Genomic DNA, 19,245 nt, shown 5'->3' on the forward strand with positions numbered 1-19,245 from the left:
AGGGCGTCGTCTTGCAGAGGGACGACGCGTTCTCGAATTTGTCAGGTCTGGGCAATGCTGACCGCAGTCGCGCAGACGTCAGCAGCTTTCGGTGGTGAGACACATGACGAATAGTCACCAATTGGAGGTTCGCGACACGTCTTGACGCGAGGCAGTGGTCTTGCGGCTTTGGGTCGAAGTGTCCAACGAGAAGCCCCGGCAGCAGATACACTGCGCCAGAGCCACGTTCGCGCAGGAAGATCGGAATCTAACCTGGCCGCAGAACGATGTCTCGAAAGGGTGCGAGAGCGAGAGAGGAAGCACGGAAATGAGATGCAGTCAGAGGAAGCTTCAGCGCGGCGAAGTCGGAATCGGAGTCGACGTCGAGGTGGGAAGTTGGGATCAGTGCAAGCGCTTGTTCAAGTTGTTGGCGTCTACCCGGCCACCCGAAGTCGCCTTGAGCGCTTGTGCCCCCACCACGCTCCTACCGTCTACGTATACGCCGACCTCCCTTCCTATGCCGACCTCTGAGTCTGGCCTCTCTCGAAAGCGTTCGTGCCTTGCTATGTCTACCTCAGCCTCTCTCTCTATGCGTCAGTTCTGGTATCACAGATGTCCGCTTTGGTTTCGACCATGCGTTGATATCTGGGCCGGGGATGTAACGGATATTCCCGTTACGGTATATCTTATCTCGTATGATTGTTCTTGTTTGTTCGAGGGCTCGTATGGCACGCCAGCGCACCTATGAGACCTCAGTCCTTTACCATCCTCATCGCCCCATGTATGCTACGTGTAGACAGTCCCTCTGAATAGAGACTGGGTACAGCGCATACCGGGCCCGAGGATTAAGGGACGCTACACTTTTTTGCGCTCCAGAACAGCTTCTGTTCTGGGGACTATCTACTCTAGGCAACAACCTGGAAACTTCGAATTTCTATGCTTTACATCAAAACCTAGTCGACTTCGCAACCACTCAAGAAGATGGCTGGATCGACAACCCACTCTCCCAAGCACTCACGTAGTACTCGGGAGGCCCACCGCGCGAAGGTCGATGCGAAGGTCGATGGAATTCTTGACAGTTTTGCGAAGTTCTTGAAGAGTATTCCGGTCGAGACACGAGCTACCCCCGATAGGCGGTTCCGGACACTCGATGACTCGATGAAGCATCTAGATGATGCTATCACATCGTTCAGACGCTCCGTGGAGCAGGACAACGAGTCCAGACGTCACCGTCGCACGACCTGCCGGACTGAGCTCTCCGACCCCGAGAACTCGTCCGGAGCACTCGCGGAGCAGGCACCGTCCGACCGCGAGGTCGAACGCACAGCACACGCAGAACTGTTCGAGCCCAAGGTCGAGCCCATTCAGAGCTGCCAGGAGAACCCGACTCCGCCTGTTCTAACCGAGCCACAGGAGCTGGAAAGCTCTCCGACGAGTGGTGCGCGCACCGAGATCGACAGCGCTGCCGCTGTTGAGCCCGTGTCTGAGCCCAAGGGGCCGCGTCCTGAGCAGATCGAGCCCGACATCGAGACTGCTCAGAGATGTCCGGAGACTCCGTCTCCGATTGCTCCCAGTGAGCTGACCAAACTCGGTACCACACTCAAGAGTGGTGCACGCGCCCGGTTCGACGACGCCGCCGTCGCCGAGACCGAGCCCAAGCCCCAGTTGTCCGACAAGGCGACTCGGCCCTACGCCCGGGAAGGCATAGGGACGCGACCTTACGTCGCATCCCCGGATGTAGGCGAGCTTTTGCTCGTAGATCCACATGTCGCGTGCTCAGAAATGAGCCGCGACTCAAAATATATGATCGCGCCGGACGACGTGCCCGACGCGGCCAGCATCGAGCTCGACACTCAACGCGTCGAGCGTCACGCGCCCGCGCCGAGAGCGAGCACTCCCAGAGTTAGCGCTGGAAGTGCTCCTCACAATGCTAACCGCCACTTCGACCTTCACTCTGGCAGCCACCGCCCGCGGGCAACCGCATTCCAACCCGGGTTGCACTTCCCAACGGAAGTGCGAGCCGCGGACTGTCCTTGGACAGTTGTACCCTTTGCGGTTCAGCTAAAGGACCGACCGGTCAGTATCGACTGCCATCTCGCGGTCGACACCCCCTTTGGTGACGACTACTCGCGCGCGGCCGCTACCCAGGAAGACTTGCACTTCCTACCGGAAGTGCAAGACTTCGGACTCTCCAAGACGGTTGAACCGCACTCGGTATCGTTGGCACGCCTCGACCGGTCCCCAGAACAGGTCGACTGCGCTCAACCTCAGGATAGGCACGAGCGTCCGTCTGGCGGGCCAGACGCACACGCTGTTCCAATGGACGTGCAAACTTGCGTTCGCGGATCCGGATGGCCAGCTGAACTACTGACAGTTCAACTGGCGGCGCCCAATGATCTGGCACCTCACGGTGCCAGACCGCGATCTACTTCCTATATGACCACGATCCTCGACTCTCGGAACCTCGCTTCGGACTCGAGAAGCTCTGTCCTCGACCCCGGCACCATCTGTTCGACCCTCGAAGGTTCTGGCGACACGCAACAGAGCCGCGCGGCCCAGGACTCGTACGACGCGCGTGCAAGTCCAGCGCCGAGCAACAAGGTCGAGAAGAACGTGCAGAACGGGGAGCGAACAGGAACCAGGGAGATGAGGAAGAGAGAGGAGGGGGAAGGGTGTGGGGCGAGCAAGAAGAACGAGCACAGAGGCTCAATGGACGCAGGTACGCCCGTGTTGAGCGTATCCCACTCGCCACCGCCTCCTTCTCCAATGCCCACACCGGCACACGTATCGACGACCACAGAGGTCGTCGTGCGTGTCGCAGGCCATGGAGACGGCATGTACGCGTTGCGGGACGACCTAATGGTCGTGCCCATCGCCCCGGTTGTGCTACGGGACGACCTTATGGTCGTACCACCACCGTCGCAAAGCGACACAGTGGACGTTCAGTCCCGCATATCGGACACGTCCCGACCTTTGCTGACCGACCAGCACACTGTACCGACCAGTGAAGGTACGTCCTCGATGGACGTACCTGTCTCGATACCTCCATCCCCAATGCCCGCGCCAGCAGGCGTATCGACGAACGAGAAGTCCGTCGTACGCACTGCTGGCCACGAAGATGGCATGTATGTGTTGCGGGACGACCTAAGGGTCGTACCCCCCGCCCCTCGAGGCGGTATGCCTGTAACACGGGACGACCTCGCGGTCGTACCGTCTATTCCGCTAGGCGGCACGGCGGACGCGCAGCATTGCACGTCCGAAGTGCCCCATCGAGCATTCACCAGCCGTCGCGTAGCGAACTCGAAGCTCGATGGTATGTCCATACTGGACGTACCCAGTCCTTCCCCGGTTCTCTCGCTAGTACCCGAGCCAGTGTGCATGTCGACGAACGAGAAGGCTGTCGTGCGCACTACTGGTCACGGAAACGGCAGGTACACGTTGCGGGACAACCTCGCGGTCGTTCCGTCCACTTCGCAAGACGACACGGCGGATGCACGGTGCTGCGTGCCCGCCTTGTCCCGACCTGTCATGACCGACCCACACGAAGGATCGATCAGTGAAGAGGTCGTTGTGCGTGCCGCAGGCCATGAAGACGGCACTTTCGTGTTGCGGGACGACCTGATGGTCATACCCGCCACTTCTCGAGGCAGTACACTTGCGATACGGGACGACCTCGCGGTCGTACCATCCAATCTGCAAGGCGACACGGCGGACGCGCAGCGCTGCACGTCCGACGTTTCCCAGACAGCTTTCATTAGCTGTCGAGTAGCGGGTTCGAAACTTGAAGCGTGCGTATCGACGAACACGGAGATTGTCGTGCGCACCGCTGGCCACGAACACAATACAATCATGCCCCAGAACGACCTTGAGGTCGTACCCGAGCGTTCGAGTTCCTCGCTACCGTCTCCACTCCCATTACGGTACGACCTCGCGGTCGTACTCTTCAATTGGCAAAGCGAGACGACGACCGAGCGCCATCCCACAATCTACGTACCCTGCTCGGTCACGAACGACAGTCGCGACGTAGAGGGTACGTCGAATTCATGGCTCGATATACACGCTACCGGCAAGCACTGGCACAGAGGGTCGAGAAGTACAAGTACGCTCTCGGCGGACGTACTTACCTCGACGCCTGCTGCACCCATGCTCGTGTCCGTGCCCACGCTAGCGAGCGTCACGGTGAACGAAGAACCTGTCGCGCGCAACACCCACGGCTCGTCGGGCCACCGTCTCTTCATCTCCGCCTTCATGATCACTTGTGATCATGGAGATGACATTACGCTCACATCTCGGGACGACCTTCAGGCCGTACCGGGACCCGTCATTCGCCACGGCGAAGTCGGGTACGCACAGTGCTCTCAGCAGCCCGAGATCGCCGTCGGGTCTGCTCAATGCCACCTGGAGGCACCATCCCAAGGTGCCCCGGCCCAAGCGATGAAGCCAGGCATCACCCCGAAGGATGATGCACGCGCCGAGCTCGACACGTCCGTCATCGAGCTCGCATCCGAGCTGAACGAGTGGTGCGTTGAGTCGACGCATCTCCGCACTCGGGAGGGCATAGGCACACAGTACCATAATAGTACTGTGTACAGCGGGGACGAACCCGTACGTGTAGATACACCCGTCGCGCGCTCAGAGATGAGCCGCGACACAAAAAATGTATTATTATTATCGGACGACGTGCCTGCCACGACGAGCAGCCTGCTCGACGCGACGCGCGACGCGCTCAACGCTACAGGCGTTGGGTGTCACGAGCCCGTGGCGAGCGACCCGAGCGCTAGCGCCCACCGCACTACACTCGACCGCCACCACCGAACCCTCGTTCTTGACCTCTTCCACTCTCTGGGCAGCCACCTCGAGCGCCCGTCTGGCGAGCCAGACGCGCGCGCCGCCACGCGAGTGCGAACTCGCGTTCGCAACTGGCTGGTTGACTTAATGCCAGCCCAGTCAGTGGCAGCCGACGACCTGGTACCTCGCGGTACCAAATCGCCACTTCCTCCCTCCCCGGCTCCTCACCTCACCACTTTCGGTTCGCGCATTCACTCTGGCGACCGCTACCGCGGCTTTGGCGACATGCTACCCAGCAGCGCGACTCAGGACTTGAACACCGCGCGTTCAAGCCCAGCGCCGAGCTGCAAGGCCGAGCGGACCACGAGGAACGCGGATAGTGGAGGCTGCAAGGAGATCCCGAAGGAACAAGAAGGGTGCGAGGAACGGACGAAGGGTCAGGGGGAGGAAGGGTGCGGGGCGAGTAGAGAAAGCGAGCAGGAAGGCTCGCAAAATACAGGTACGCCCTTACTGGACGTACTCAACTCGCCTCCGCCTGTGTCAGTGCCCGCGCCAGCGTGCGTGTCGACGAACATGGAGTTCGTCGTGCGCACTACGGACCATGAAGATGGCACCTCCGCCCCCAGGGACGACTGCGAAGTCGTACCCAATGTCCCGCACGGCAGTGCATCCGTGCTGCGGGACGACCTCGCGGTCGTCCCACTCATCTCGCAATACGACATGGCGGACGTGCAGTACTGCACGTCCGACGTGCCTCACCATCCCACGACCGGATGTCGAGTAGCGGGTACGCCCCAGATGGACGTACCCACCTCGACACTTCATCCCTTGCCCGCGCCCATACCAACAAGCGTAGCGACGAACGTGAAGTTCGTCGTACGCATGGCTGGCCAAGAGGACGGCATGTTCACGCTGCCGGACGACCTATTGGTCGTGCTTTCCGATACGCAAGGCCGCGCGCCAGTATTAGAGGACGACCGCGAGGTCGTACATTTCAATGCGCAAGGCGGCATGATGGATCAGCAGCGATGCAGGTCAGAGATGCCCCATCCAGCGTCGACCGTCCGTTGTGCAGCGCGTACGTCTAGCCTGCCGCTAGACGTACACGGGGCTTATGACCACCCCTCGTCGATTGCCCCTGACTTCTTGTCTGGCAGCTATATCGCTCGTCCACCCACAACGCAACACGGCCTGCACGTCCTCACGGAAGTGCAGGCCCTGACTGGCCCAGTGCAGCTGAACCTCCTTTGGTTCAGCTGGCAGAGTCGTGGGTTCACCTCGACGACAGATCCAGCAGCCCCCAATCGCGCGCGGCCGCATTCCGGGAAGACTTGTACTCCCAACCGGAAGTGCGAGCCCCCGGTAGCGTCAAGACAGCTGAACACCTCGCTGTTCAACTGACAGGCCCGCAATACGACCTTGACCTGCTCGACGAAGTGTTGGACCTCAATCCCGACTTGTTGAGCAGTCACCACCGTCTTCGCGACCCCGGCGCCTCTGCGAGTGCGCAGCCCGACGCTTGCGTAGCCCCAACGAACACGCGAGTTCGGGATTGCGAGGCGACTACTGCACTACCGACAGTGCAGCAGCCGGCGCTTACGGACTCCGACCGACCAGAACGGCTGTCCGACCGTCAACCCGACGAGAACTTCACAGTTCTCATCGAGGGTTCGATCCTAGGGACCCCTACCAAACTCCCCATCACCTCCTTCGCGGCCCCCGACATCGGTGGCGACTACGAGAGGCGTCACGAGTCGGAGCTCGTGCACGCACCCCGAAGATCGAGTGCAGGACGGACGGAGGATCAGGGCGGGGTCGAGGTGGAGGTGGAGGAGATTGCAGAGGCAGGAGAGGCAGAGGAGGAAGGTCAGACAGAAGGAAGAGAGGGGGAAGGGCACGGCGTAGGCAAGGAAGACAAGCTTCCGTGCTCGGAAGACAAAAGTACGCCCGTACTGGACGTACCTCCCCCGCTTATATCGCCACCCCTTACACCGTCATCACCACTATCGACGGCCACGACAACCACACTGGTTGTCGTGGCAATCACCGTGCACAATGGTGGTACGGGCAGACCACGGGGCGACCTACAGGTTGCTCCCGGCACGGCTAGGCATTGCGGTACGATCGGCGAGCGAGTCTGCTCGTCCGATGTATCCGACATCTTCACAGCTCACGCGCAGACGACGAGTTCCTCGCTCGACATCTACGCTGAGGTGCTTAGCAGTGGATCAAACAACGAGTACCTCAAGGTACTCGCTGCGCATTCACCACCTCCTATCCCACTACCACCACCTGTGACGATCACGACAATCAACGTGGTTGTCGTGGCAGTCACCACGTATGACGGTGGTACCAATGGCCTATGGATGTATTACGAGCTGCACCCGGCATGACGATGCATCGCGGTACAATCGGTGAGCTTATTGCTCGACCGATGTATCTGATCGTTCTGCAGCCCACGCGCAGACGTTGGGCTTCCCCGTCGACGTCCACGATGAGGAAGTTGACGGTGATTCGAGAAGCGAGTACCTCGTGGTACTCGTGCCAGTATCATTACCCTGCATTCCGATACCACCACCGATTGGTCACATCCAGTATGGTCGCGCATCGACTCAGGGAGTGCTGAGCTCGCTGGCGAATGCGAGTACATTACAGCTCGGGTTGCGACCACCCTCACTGGTCCCATCACCATCATCCATGATGTATCTGGAGAATTCACAGTTCTCCGACCTGGGTTGCTATCATCATTCCGGGCTGCATAACTCCATTGAGTTATGTATGACGAGAGTGGACGGCCATGCTGCTCACTGACACGAAGTAGCTTGTCGTTGTCTACAGTATGGCACCACCTCGGTCTGGCCTATTGCTACCACCGTTGTGTGGTAGCATGTACTTTCCTTTTCATTTCATTTCCTCTTTCTTTGTTTCTCTGGTTATCTCTGGGACCCGTGGTCGTGTCCAGTGGGGGAGGGTGTAACGGATATTCCCGTTACGGTATATCTTATCTCGTATGATTGTTCTTGTTTGTTCGAGGGCTCGTATGGCACGCCAGCGCACCTATGAGACCTCAGTCCTTTACCATCCTCATCGCCCCATGTATGCTACGTGTAGACAGTCCCTCTGAATAGAGACTGGGTACAGCGCATACCGGGCCCGAGGATTAAGGGACGCTACAGGGGAACTCCTGCTCTTGTATGAGCAGTTGAGTGAACCTCACCGTTTTCACGAGATGCCGACCCTCCGGGCTCCAACATTCTACCCCACGAAGGCTTGAAGATGCTTAGCACCATTAAGTATCAGCGATGTGTGCCGCCTAGAGCCCGATGAACGCTGTACGCGCGATGGTCCCTTCGATGTTGTACCGAAGACATCAAAGGGCTGACAACCGATTCTCGATAATAGGCCCTGCTGTCCCCGTTTTGCAAAAACATGGTCGACGAATCACTCGCGTGTGACCTACCCCGCCGTAGCCGTGCGTGCAGGAACTGCACAGGTGGGTCTGATGCGACCAGAGCAGTTCACATCTCCTGACGCCTCAGATCCATGCCCGCGACCAACGTACGCACCGCGTCTGACCTCGCATGCTCAATTTGCCTCGAGCGGACGGACGAACCGGCGGGCGGGCGAATGAACAGACGGATGAGTGAGCGGATGTACGGACGGACGAGTTTGCGGGCGAGTTGGTTCTTTGCGAACGCACGACCTCTACGGGACGAATTGGCGTCGCGAGTTGTGCGCCCTTGACTGTCTTCTCGCCGACCACACCAAGGATATCTCCGTCAAAAGTGGGAGCCCGAGCAACTAATCGTCACGATCTGGCACGGCTCGGCGCTCGAATCCGCCTTCTCTGCCGTCGTCGTCGAAGACTCCTCGCTTTGCTGGACCGTTGCCGGAGACCCCCAGTGGTGACATCGGCGAGCGAACATCTGCGCCTTCTTGGTCGCAATGAACGCCTGGCCGGACTCCACCCCCCTCCCCCGCTGCGAATGCAGATAAAGGGCGTTGATACGTGCGAGGACGTCGACGCTTTCCAATGAAACGGAGGCTGTCGCCATCCACTTCTACGTCAAGATATTCGATCGCGAGCCGCCGCTCAGCAGACAATGCAAGCCTGTGCCACATGAGTATATAAAGCGAAGGCGAAGTCGACCAACGTGCAGTCAAGCAAGCCCCATGTCCTCCCCTTCTCCCTCGTTCAGCACCCTCTCCGATAATGTCGTCGTCGTCCGCTCTGGGAGGCGCCCCGACAAGTAAGTTGGTTGCCCTTCCCTCATAAATTATAGCGCTGAGCATCAGTTGACAGAGGGATATTCGTCTTCTATGTGGCGGATTACCGAATAGGAGGGGTCGTAACTATAGACGGCGCTCGCATCATGAGGCCTGGACGCCTCGTCTTCATCCCTCTCCCTGGCGGTCGTTGTGAGCCTGCCCTTCCGATTCTTTGCTGTCGATCCGCCACTGACGGCTACCTCCCGCAGATGCCTTCTTCTGCTGCGGGCCTCGCGAGGTGCGAGGAAGGCCGATCGGCTCATGGAACGTTCAAATCGTTGTCCAAGAGGTGAGCGCGCAGCCGGTTCAATGGCTCAGTCACTAAGTTGTTGTGTTATAGCCCACATTGACCGTTTATTGGTACGATGAAGTGGCGGACAGGGTCTACTCGGTGACCATGTACGACGACGAGAGTTTCCGTACGCTTATGTACCACTGCTTCGGAGGGAGTGGCGACGGCGCTATCTCGCAGGGCGTTGTTAGCTCGCAGAGCACCAGGCCGTCCTGGCGCCACGCCTGTGGCGTCATCGTTGCATACCTCGTCGCTCTTTATCTCTCCTACAAGGCTACTGCTGCTTATGTCTCGTTCACGAAGTACATGTAGATGATCACCGTTTCCTGGATCTTCGAGGTCTTAGTTCAATTGTTTTCATTTTCCCTCCCCTCCTTTCCTTTCCGTTCCCTTCTCTTCCGTTCCTCCCCTTCCTTTCCGTTCCCTCCGTTCCCTTCCTTCCCCTCCTCCTCCCCTCCTCTCTTTCCTCTAGCACAATCACCGCATTGCCCATCGAATCACGCCGTAGTAATTTAGAATACAACCCGAGGACCTTCGCTCCTACACCTCAGCCATGCCCCTTGTGCCACTGACGCTGCGCTTGCGCGGCCGTGCGCGAGCGACGAACGTGTGCGAGTGCCAGTGGGACGACGGCATGCATATTTCGAGCATGTTGTCCTCATTGTCGTCGCTGTGACCCAGACAAGCTCGGCCTCCGCTCGCGCGCGTCCTCCGCTCCCATCGCGCGTGCGCGCGTTGATCGGCGAAGCTCGAAGGCGTGCATGTGGGCGTCTACTGGCGGACGATTTCGATTAGTAGCGACGTACCGATAGCCCCGAGGCGACGGAGACCTTCTTCTACCTGCTCGGCCTCGGCTGCAGTGAATTGTTGGGTGCGTGTGCAGATGCGGTGGGCGAGGCGTGCGGGTGGGTCGCGGAGCGGGTGGTTCGATGGAAGGAGCAGAGCAGAGCAGGGCGCAGAGGCCGGGGAGGATGGCGGAGGTGAGGTTCAAGGTCCATAGCACGCTGAATAGGTTCAGGAAGGGGTATAGGTGCGTCGGGATGCTCATCCGCGATACTAACGAGCAGTACGTGCGTTGCCATAAGATGCTCGATCCGTATCGGTCTGCGTTTGACTCTAGCCATGTCGGCTCGCCTGGTGCGGACGCGACCTCCGAGCCACCGCCGCATCGATGGTGCATACACATTTGTTTTCACTCGGCGCGCGCTTAGCGTCACTACGTGCGACTGAGAGCGACGCATACATTGATAGTGAGAGCAGCCTTCTTAACTGAAAGAGACAACATAAAGAGATGTAGATTACAGCGTGTTGTGAACTTGAAAAGGACAAGGCATAGACAGTCTCATAACTCGCTCAGTAGTAATCCGAGCCTAGCTCACGCATAGAGCGTGCACGCCGGATTGCCGGCACAGCAGTCGAGAGGTCCAGCGACAAGTGTTCCAGAGCATTGACTGTGATGTTTGATCGCTGTTCCCCATTGATGTTCCCTTCAACTAAGAAGCGTATGCCCCAAGCACGCTGAGATCCTCGGTGCGTCAGTATGTTGTACACAGCATTGAATTTAATTTTACCCACCCTTTCGAAGACCTGGACAACGTGAATAGTAGTCGTAGTATGGGCAAAGTAGCCAAGGTTGATGCGCATGAAGTCTAAGGGTATATAACGTTAGGACAGACAGTATTGAGCCAAGGAGACTTCACTTACCGGACAAATTGTGTCGGAGGTGGCGCCTCCATTCGCGGCTCAACTGCCCCGCCCGAGGGGGTCCGGGCTCTCTGTACACGTGAGGGTGCGTCATGGCGGTCGCTTGCGCGAGGACAGCACTGTTCTGGCTCGCCGACATAAGCTCTCTGCCCAAGAAGATCACTCGAGGGCACTCACCCATTCGTGACGTTCATAGGGACGATCAGCGACATTCCAATCGATCTCAACGCGATCTTCGACAATGTCCAGCCACTCGAGGGCATAAGTGAAATAGTTACAGAGCAACCGGATGCGGTGCTGCCGTAATTGTCAATGAGTATTCAAGACTCTGTTGAGCATGAATGAATTGAATCAGTGGCTCACCAGCACCCCAATGACCTGGCAATAGGTGACATGTGCCGGGATTCCAGTAATGTCGACAGGGGATAAAGTCACAAGCAGGGAGGCTGCAGAACTGATGTTTTCCAGTTCATCATCGGATAAGTAACGCGGGTTGGTGAGCTGGAGCCATCGGGGAGTGGCCATCCTTCGACAATTGCCAGGTGAGAGTTGAGGGACACCGACTCTCCAGCCGGTCGAATCTTATATAGTCACGCCAGCATGTGCTGCTTTGTCTGCGTACGAATCTGTTGATGGATGCGCAGATCCACCTGGCTGAGAGGTGTGGACAATGCAGTACAGTTCCAAAGTCACACCTTCGTGCCTTTTCGCTGCCCTTCTGGCCTCGATTTTCAATGCTAAGTCGTCAGGTAGGATTCTCAGAACGTTCAGACGGCCTGCCAGACTACCCAGCTTGTCACTGAGATCAGCCAGGACATATGGATCAACTCAATCATATTCTATTGATCACTACTTACTACCGTATACAACTTACACAGACGGGCGCGGGCCCCGCACCCACGTCGACGACCTTCCTCACACTTTTAGGCCGTCAATTTCGCTTTCTCGACACCTCCATCCGACCGTTTTTGACCCATGGGGTCGAGAAATAGCGTCGCGGAGCCCAGAAGACGAGTAATCCGCAAGCTGGACGAAAAAGACATGCTACGCGATGTTGCACGAGCGTCACGCGTGTGGCGCGAAAGCCTCCTCCTCGGACTTAATAGTTAGCGGGCAACTGCTTACTCAACGGTGAAAGTGGCGCTGGCGACGCGCCCTGAGGATGAGGCTTGTTGACCGGCACCTCACCCCCTCCTACTGCTAAGTAAAAGTTTCCCCCTTCGCTACGCCCGTTACCGACGTCAGTGCTGGCTTTCATCCGGTCAAACAGCGAGACTCCAACCTTGGGCATGTGCGCGCCGCGAAGACCAACGCGCCGATGAAGACAAGCCGCGAACCGGACGCAACCGGCGTACGCAGTACTCGCCAATGTGAGCGCGGGGATCCTCTAGCCACTACAGTGGTTGCATATCCGCACTCGGGGAGCTTACTAGCTCGGGCCTGCAAGGCTGGATGGGGAGGCGAGTGGAGTAGTGCACAGAGGCGATCAAATTACGTTTCGCTGCCTCCAGGTACACTCCGTCATACTGCCACTGTCCGCGCACAACACGTCCTCGTCCTCGTGCAGCCTGCGTGCAACGTCCCTGCGCCGCGAGAGGGCGCACACCCGGAGCGCCCGCCGCCTGCGCAGGTGCTATTGTAGTATCTCGACCGCGTCCTCCACCAGTCGACCAGTCACGCCATCGCCTGCTGCAATTTCTGCTCGTCGCCATCCCACCGCCTTGCCCTTGCCCCTCCCGTGCTCACCGCGATGCCAGGTCGACGCGCGCAGCCGAGACGAGCCCGCCGACATCTCGAATGCCCATGGACAGCGAACATGAGCGGGCGGGGAAGGAGCGCGATGAAGAGCGCGTCCCAGTATTGACGCCATGCGGACGTGTATGTGGGCGATGCGAGAGGTGCGTACGTATGCTGGCGCTGCATGAACTGATGGCTAAGATACAGTTGGCGATGACAGGCGGGTTGAGCGCAGCTGCGTCGATCTGTGTACGTGTGCACGGGGACTGAGCGGAGGTGGAGGCGGCGCGGTGGCATAGCAGCCGGGTGGCGGTGTCGTACACCAGGTCAGTTCTTATCGTTGGGCATGTGACGGTGAAGTGACCACTGGATGTGGGTGCGCAGGTTCCTCATAGTCGTCCTGAGCGCATACCACCGGATCTGTTCGCAATCCAACGGCGTCCTACGCAACATCTCGGTGGCAACCTCGACAAGGCATCTGCCTTCTTGCGCCCCAGTGCGTAGTCCGCTCCCTCCGTTCTCCCTCCCCTCGCTATGCAGCAGTCGCTGACTACTGCTGCTCGCGCGCAGTCATCCAAGGCGACGCAGAGATTCCGCACGACCCGCGCAGACCCGCGCAGCACCCGTACTCGCCGCCGCCGTCGTCGTCACGAAACTCGAGGCTCTAATCGACCTGGGCAGCAAGGAGATGCTATCCTTCGCGGAGCAACAGACCATCCAGGGGCAATCCAACGTGAATCGGCGGCATATGGATGGATTTTACCGTACCAATGGGCTGAGGGTCGCCAGAGAGGATGCGTGCATTGAGGGAGCACAGTCCACGCCTGTACGCCCGCAGGTAATGTTTAGTTTTCATCTTGAACTATAGCGGTTGGACTGACGAGGCGCAAGGAAAAATACGGCTGAAGGGTGGTCCCTCGTCTGCTCTGGACGTTTCCCTTGACGCAAGCGAGGACGGCGACTCGGACAGCAGCTTCTCGAGCTCGAACCTCCTCTTGACGCCTGCGCAACACGGAACAGATCATGTCGGTGCACATGGGGAATACGGGCCCTCGGGAAGTTTCCGGTCTGATCACGTACTCAAGGCCTCATGCAACATCCAACACGCAGGGCGTCCAGTACCGCCGACGACGAACAGGATGAGAATGTGGCCTACCCATCGGGCCTCTAGTTGTCCACGGAGCTTCTCAGCTCCAGCAAGACAAGAACCGGAAACCGAGCGGCAGAACGATCCCAGTCAGCACTCCCCATAGCTTCGCACACCTTAGGCCTGCCTTCGAACTTAGAGACATCCTCCAGAGCTCGCTCCTCCGGTCCTGCAGCCCGGGCACGCGTTGTATGCTGTCAACCCCATGCAAGCCCATTCGTGGTACCCCGCTCAGGCGTATGCCGAAGCTGCAAACCCTGTCTATCGCCCTCATAAGCCGACGTTGTAGCCGCCGTACGTGCCCCCAGTCCCGAGTCTGCCGCAGGAAGGGTAGTGGGAGCGCGGAAATTCCATCACGATGTTGCAGGATGCTATTGCTGCGCCTGCGTGTTCTACGGCATCGCTGGGAAGTAGTCAAGAGACGAACAAAGGCAAGCGGCAAGACTCAGATGGGCAGCGCGGCGGTCGGACGAAGACCTATTTCTGCAGGATGTAGGACTCGGCCGTCGAGCTTTCAAGCAGCAACCAAATGCCATAATTCGCGTCGACGAATTCTTCCGTCCCCTACGTATACATTTGTTCTCCTATCATTACTTTGACAAGAATGTAGCGGCGGATCCTGCGGTGTCTATACATTATGCCCAGGATATTGATCGCGCCTGCCCGAGGTGCCCTGACTTGTTCCGTGGATGGGTGCGCGAGCGAACGGGCGAACGGAAAGGCGAGCGAATGGGCGAACGAATGGGCGAACGAATAAATGGGCGAAGGAATGATTGCGAATCAATGCCAGTCGATAAAGCAAGTACTGGGCCCGTGTACACTTATTTAGTAGCGACGTACCGATCAGTGGTCTTCGATCTAGATCTAGGATAATCACATCGGTGAAAGTGCACGAACTCGGACGCACTGCCGGCGACGCACCCTGAGACTTGTTGCCCGGCACCTCACCGTCTCCTAGTCTCCGGTCGCCTCGATATCATGATTGGATCCTCAAACCACGTCGTGTCCAGCAGTATTGCCACGAAGATGAAGGAGGCAAACATGGCGATGGCGAAGGTAATGAGGGAGGAGGAGGAGGAGGAGGAGGAGGAGGAGGAGGAGGAGGAGGAGGAGGAGGAGGAGGAGGAGGGTCATGCCGCAGATGAAGACGTGGATGAACTCGAGGAGAGCGATGTCGACAGCCCAGAACGTGCGGAGGAGCGGCGCCAAGTGAACATCAAGGTCAGTGTACCATACGTTCACACTTGTTGTGCCGTTCACAACGTTCTCCGTTAGTTCCACGGCGACTATAGATGTGATTACTGCAAGCGTGCTGAGGAATGGGCACAAAAACGGGCAGCGAAGGTTGGGAAGGGCCCCAGTGAAATCACACCGTTCATTTGCACGATCTCTGGGAGACGGAAGCGTTGCGACTTCTGCTCAAAGGGCCGGCGCACACCCTGCTCGCTTCAGGTGAGTGTTTGCTCGTCCTTACGCCGCATTCAATGATGTGCTGAATTTTGGACACAAGCCATATCTCATCAACAATTTGGTCAGCGTCGATAAGGACCTTGTCGGCACATACACAATCAACCACGCTCCCGAGGCCACAGTTACTGGCATCGAGTCCAACAACAAGATCTACTCGGCAGTCCGCGTACAGGACGGTTTGCCTCGAACGAAGCGTATGACCAGCCCCGCAAAGCCCAAGCGCAAGAACGCAGTGAAAGCAGCGAAAAGGGTCGCAAGGGTTCGCAGCAGCGCAAGCCAGCCCCGCAAGCGTGCTCAGCCGCGCACACCTATCGCCACCTCAGTAACTGGATCGTCTTCGCATTCAAATGACTCGCAAAGTCATGTCGAGACCGATCTTCTGAGCCAGGAGGGATCTCGTCTCCGCAGCACTGCGGAGGAGGCCCTAGATGGCCTGTGCAGTGATGTCCGCAGACTCGAGAGCGAGATGTACGAACTTCGCAACACATTGGAAGCCGAGCGGGCATTCCGGAAGGAGGTAGCAGTCGATCTCGCCAAACTTCGCAGTGAGATGGATGACCTACGCGCCGGCGCTGGTGTGCGCTCCTTGGCCGCTCTTGAACTGGATATATCAGCGTTCGTTGCCAAGGTTAGGAGGCAGTTGGGCAGTGTCGATGATCGCGATGATCTTGGCGTAAGTTCATGTCCATGACTTATGTTTCCCCCGCTGATGACTGGTATGAACCCTGTTACCTGTTAGACGACCCATCAAGCGGCTTGTATGTCCAGTGAGCCTAGCGAAGGCAACGACGGCCACGGTGCTACAGTGAATATAACTGCACCGATCATGGCACCCTCTGGTCCCAATGTTGGACATCGCACGGAGATCTCGTAATGACACTATAGTGCCTTCGATTTTGGAGACAATACACAGTACATGCCGCTGGGTAGGTTGGTGCAATGCGCGACGTGTAGAGTACCGAGGCAGCTTCGCAGTGTGTATACTATCAGATTGTACTACGTGCGAGTGCAACGCACCCGCCGCGAAACGTCTATACTCGTTTACTTTCTTCGATGGCACGGCGTAGACCAATATTGTTTCTCCGTTACGCCTACGGACAACACCAGCTCGCAATGTCGATAGCTCTTCTCCCACTAAGCAGCTCCTCCGCGCGCGACTCGGGGCGTCGATGCTCTATGTTTTCGAATTCGCGATCGACATACTAGTAAGGATGTCGCGGCGCTAATGCCGACTTACGTCATCCTCTCACGCCTCGCAACCTCCGACGACTTGCAGCCCGTCGTGCTACATGCGGCGGCGCTCAACGCTCACGGCGTCCACCATCCCGCAGCTGCAGCCCCGTCGCACCCCCGCCGTCGCCGTCACTGTCCGTCCGAGGCCTACCTGGAACGAAGGGACCCGCCAGCTGGCGGGTTGAAGCGCGGCGGCTTAGCCCGCGAGGCCGTCCGCCAGGTCGACATGGGAGCCGACATAGGGTGTCGGCGCGACGAATCCTTGCGGAACGTCGGCGGGACGGGTCGCTTCTATGCGGGGAATTGTAAGTGCGTTCTCTGCGTGTCCTCACGCAACGCAAAGCTGACCTATACGCAGGAGACTGTCGCCGATATCGATGGCGGATTCACCGCCACCCGAAATCGACCCACAGGTCCAAGGCGACGACCACCCTCGTTTCACGCCCTCGATCGTGGACGGGATAGTGTCAGCTGCGCGGGTCATTCTCAGCGATCGCAGCGTAGGGCGCGTCGTTGTCGCAGCAAAGCGACAGAAGACAAGGGCGGCGAGCTTCAAGTCACGCAGTCGGTGGAGCGGTACCGTAGGAGGGCCATGCCAGGGCGCGAAGAAGAGGTGCGTGGTGTGAGATGTCTCCTCCATTCGATGCTCACCTGTCGTCCTCGATGGATAGCAAACACCTTACCACGTACTTGCCGCGCCGAATGCGCGGGTGATAGCGACGCTTCGTGCGAAGGTATCCGAACTGCAGCCCGTCCGTCGCCTCCGTCTCGCCCCGGTCGTCCGTTTTGGTTTCGACCATGCGTTGATGACCGGGCGGTGAGCTCCTGCTCTTGATGAGCGGTAGAGCGAACCTGCTCCTGGTCGTTGTTCATGCCCTCCCTCAAGTCGCGCTCTCAGTCTTTATTGCCCATCCTGCCGTCCCTCTGTCCTCCACACTGAGCCCGAGTCGATAAGACACTCGTGTTATCCCCGCCCTCTCGTGTCGTTTCTTACGTCGGATCATCCGTTACGCCCGGCTGCCACCGCCTCCGCGAGCTCCCATACAGGCTCAGAGAATTCCTCACCTAGCCGCGGACGTGCCCGCACCCGTTGTTCAGGTCGGCTCGGAACTGCGGTCTGTCAAGGATGGGCCGGTGAAGCGAGTAGGTCGTTCTGTGTCGACGCCCCATGATGGACATGGCGGCACAGTTCCAAGTTCCAAAGGTCACAAGTGAAGGCCACGTTGTTCGACACGGGCACTGACTTCTCCTGATCCCTCTCTGACTCCCGCTGCCGCTTGGGTTCCCCCTCCTTCCCCATCACCCTGGCGGACGCGCCGTGCCTCTGCACCCTCGCCCTCCGCGCGCTCGCCTTCGACGACGAGCTGTTTGACACGTACTGCACCGAGCTGCCGTCTGACGGATACCACACGAAGCCGATGACACGCCCGACTCATCGCCAGAGAAGGGGATATTGATTTTAAAGATGTCGACCCCAGAGATCTTCCGCTCGTCCTGAAGCAAGTGAGCTTCGCTGTGCGCCCGGGGGGGAGGTACGTGCATCTCCGATGATCCCTTCATTCGCGCTCATCCAGTCGGCTAGATCGGCATCGTAGGTCGCACAGGCGCAGGAAAGCGCTTGCTCATGCACGCGCTGTTTAGGTACGCTGCTCTTCGTGCGGCGCGCATCCTCAGATTGATGTTTTCTCTAATGCAGCACGGTGAACATCGCCTGGAGATCGACGGCGTGGACGCGCGCTATATCGGGCTGAAGACACTGCGTGCGCAGCCGCCTTGCTCTCGTCCCGCAAGACAACGTGCTCTTCAAGGGAACACTCCGTCAGAACCTGTACGTCCACTGTCATGCACACCACGTTGACGATGCCTGATCAATATTCCCGTAGAGACTCAGAGGGCACCCGCACGGATGCGCAATTGATCTCTGCCATCCAGCCGACGTGGCTACTGCCGCAGAACGGGGCGCATGACGCCGTGGCGGAGGCGAAGTTCAGTCTGGACTCTCTCGTCGGCGACGAGGAGAGCAACTACTCCGCTGGCGAGAAGCGGATGTTGGTGCTCTATCGGGCGTTGGCGAAGAACAGCCGCATCATCGTCCTCGTCTGGGATGTGTAAGCGCTTGTTGGCGTCTAGTACGGCACCGGAGGTCCGGCCAGAGTCGCCTTGAGCGCTTGTGCGCCCGCCCCGTCCTCCCGTCCTACGCCGACCTCTGGTCTCTTTCAACAGCATTCGTGCTCTGCTATGTCCACCTCAGCCCCTCTCTATGCCTCAATTCTGGTACAACAGACGTCCGCTTTGGTTTCGACCATGCGTTGTTATTTGAGCCGGGGAGCTCCTGCTCATTTATGAGCAGTTGAGTCAACCTCACCGTTTCCACGAGATGCCGACCCTCCGGGCTCCAACATTCTACCCCACGAAGGCTTGAAGATGCTTAGCACCATTAAGTATCAGCGATGTGTGCCGTCTAGAGCCCAATGAACGCTGTACGCGCGATGGTCCCTTCGATATTGCAACGAAGATATCTCAAGAGGCCGACAACCGATTCTCGACATTAGGCCCTGCTGTCCCCGTTTTGCAAGAACATGGTCGATGAATCAACCGAGTGTGACCCACCCCGCAGAAGCCGTGC

At 58.5% G+C, this 19,245-nt stretch overlaps 6 protein-coding genes across 6 annotated transcripts; 5 read left to right on the forward strand and 1 right to left on the reverse strand.

The window, feature by feature from the left end:
* Positions 1–743: 743 nt before the first annotated feature.
* On the forward strand, positions 744–2,092 carry B0H18DRAFT_1046325 (uncharacterized protein; the record flags this gene model as incomplete). Its single annotated transcript, XM_048030786.1, has 1 exon — positions 744–2,092. A coding segment is annotated over exon 1 (1,132 nt), but the record flags the coding sequence as incomplete, so codon positions are not given.
* Positions 2,093–4,227: 2,135 nt separating this feature from the next.
* Positions 4,228–4,495, forward strand: B0H18DRAFT_1046329 (uncharacterized protein). The gene has a single exon (XM_048030787.1). It carries the CDS (start codon positions 4,244–4,246, stop codon positions 4,415–4,417), a length of 174 nt encoding a protein of 57 aa, XP_047886401.1. The 5' UTR covers positions 4,228–4,243; the 3' UTR covers positions 4,418–4,495.
* Positions 4,496–5,242: 747 nt separating this feature from the next.
* Positions 5,243–7,735, forward strand: B0H18DRAFT_1046330 (uncharacterized protein; the record flags this gene model as incomplete). The annotated part of the gene is made up of 6 exons (XM_048030788.1): positions 5,243–5,976; positions 6,024–7,116; positions 7,146–7,181; positions 7,223–7,361; positions 7,388–7,487; positions 7,676–7,735. Coding segments are annotated over exons 1-5 (2,004 nt in total), but the record flags the coding sequence as incomplete, so codon positions are not given.
* A 1,205-nt stretch (positions 7,736–8,940) lies between these two features.
* B0H18DRAFT_959991 (uncharacterized protein) lies at positions 8,941–9,640 on the forward strand (the record flags this gene model as incomplete). The annotated part of the gene is made up of 4 exons (XM_048042891.1): positions 8,941–9,017; positions 9,071–9,186; positions 9,246–9,325; positions 9,377–9,640. The coding sequence occupies 4 exons, from the start codon at positions 8,941–8,943 to the stop codon at positions 9,638–9,640; spliced, it is 537 nt and encodes a 178-aa protein (XP_047886403.1).
* A 1,041-nt stretch (positions 9,641–10,681) lies between these two features.
* On the reverse strand, positions 10,682–11,557 carry B0H18DRAFT_959992 (uncharacterized protein; the record flags this gene model as incomplete). The annotated part of the gene is made up of 4 exons (XM_048042892.1): positions 10,682–10,977; positions 11,033–11,156; positions 11,210–11,329; positions 11,396–11,557. 4 exons carry the CDS (start codon positions 11,555–11,557, stop codon positions 10,682–10,684), a joined length of 702 nt encoding a protein of 233 aa, XP_047886404.1.
* Positions 11,558–14,894: 3,337 nt separating this feature from the next.
* B0H18DRAFT_959993 (uncharacterized protein) lies at positions 14,895–18,731 on the forward strand (the record flags this gene model as incomplete). Its single annotated transcript, XM_048042893.1, has 13 exons — positions 14,895–14,972; positions 15,192–15,368; positions 15,427–16,059; positions 16,126–16,144; positions 16,300–16,312; positions 16,593–16,928; positions 16,978–17,085; positions 17,142–17,232; positions 17,291–17,353; positions 17,667–17,762; positions 18,202–18,260; positions 18,388–18,447; positions 18,503–18,731. 13 exons carry the CDS (start codon positions 14,895–14,897, stop codon positions 18,729–18,731), a joined length of 1,962 nt encoding a protein of 653 aa, XP_047886405.1.
* Between the last annotated feature and the right edge of the window lie 514 nt (positions 18,732–19,245).

Source organism: Fomitopsis serialis, assembly GCF_022376445.1.
Source record: "Fomitopsis serialis strain Sig1Antser10 chromosome Unknown B0H18scaffold_168, whole genome shotgun sequence".
Classification (NCBI taxonomy): Eukaryota; Fungi; Basidiomycota; class Agaricomycetes; order Polyporales; family Fomitopsidaceae; genus Fomitopsis; species Fomitopsis serialis.

Excerpts from the sequence above, each read along its gene's own strand:
- B0H18DRAFT_1046329 (XM_048030787.1), top strand. The coding sequence starts at position 4,244 with ATGGAGATGACATTACGCTCACATCTCGGGACGACCTTCAGGCCGTAC.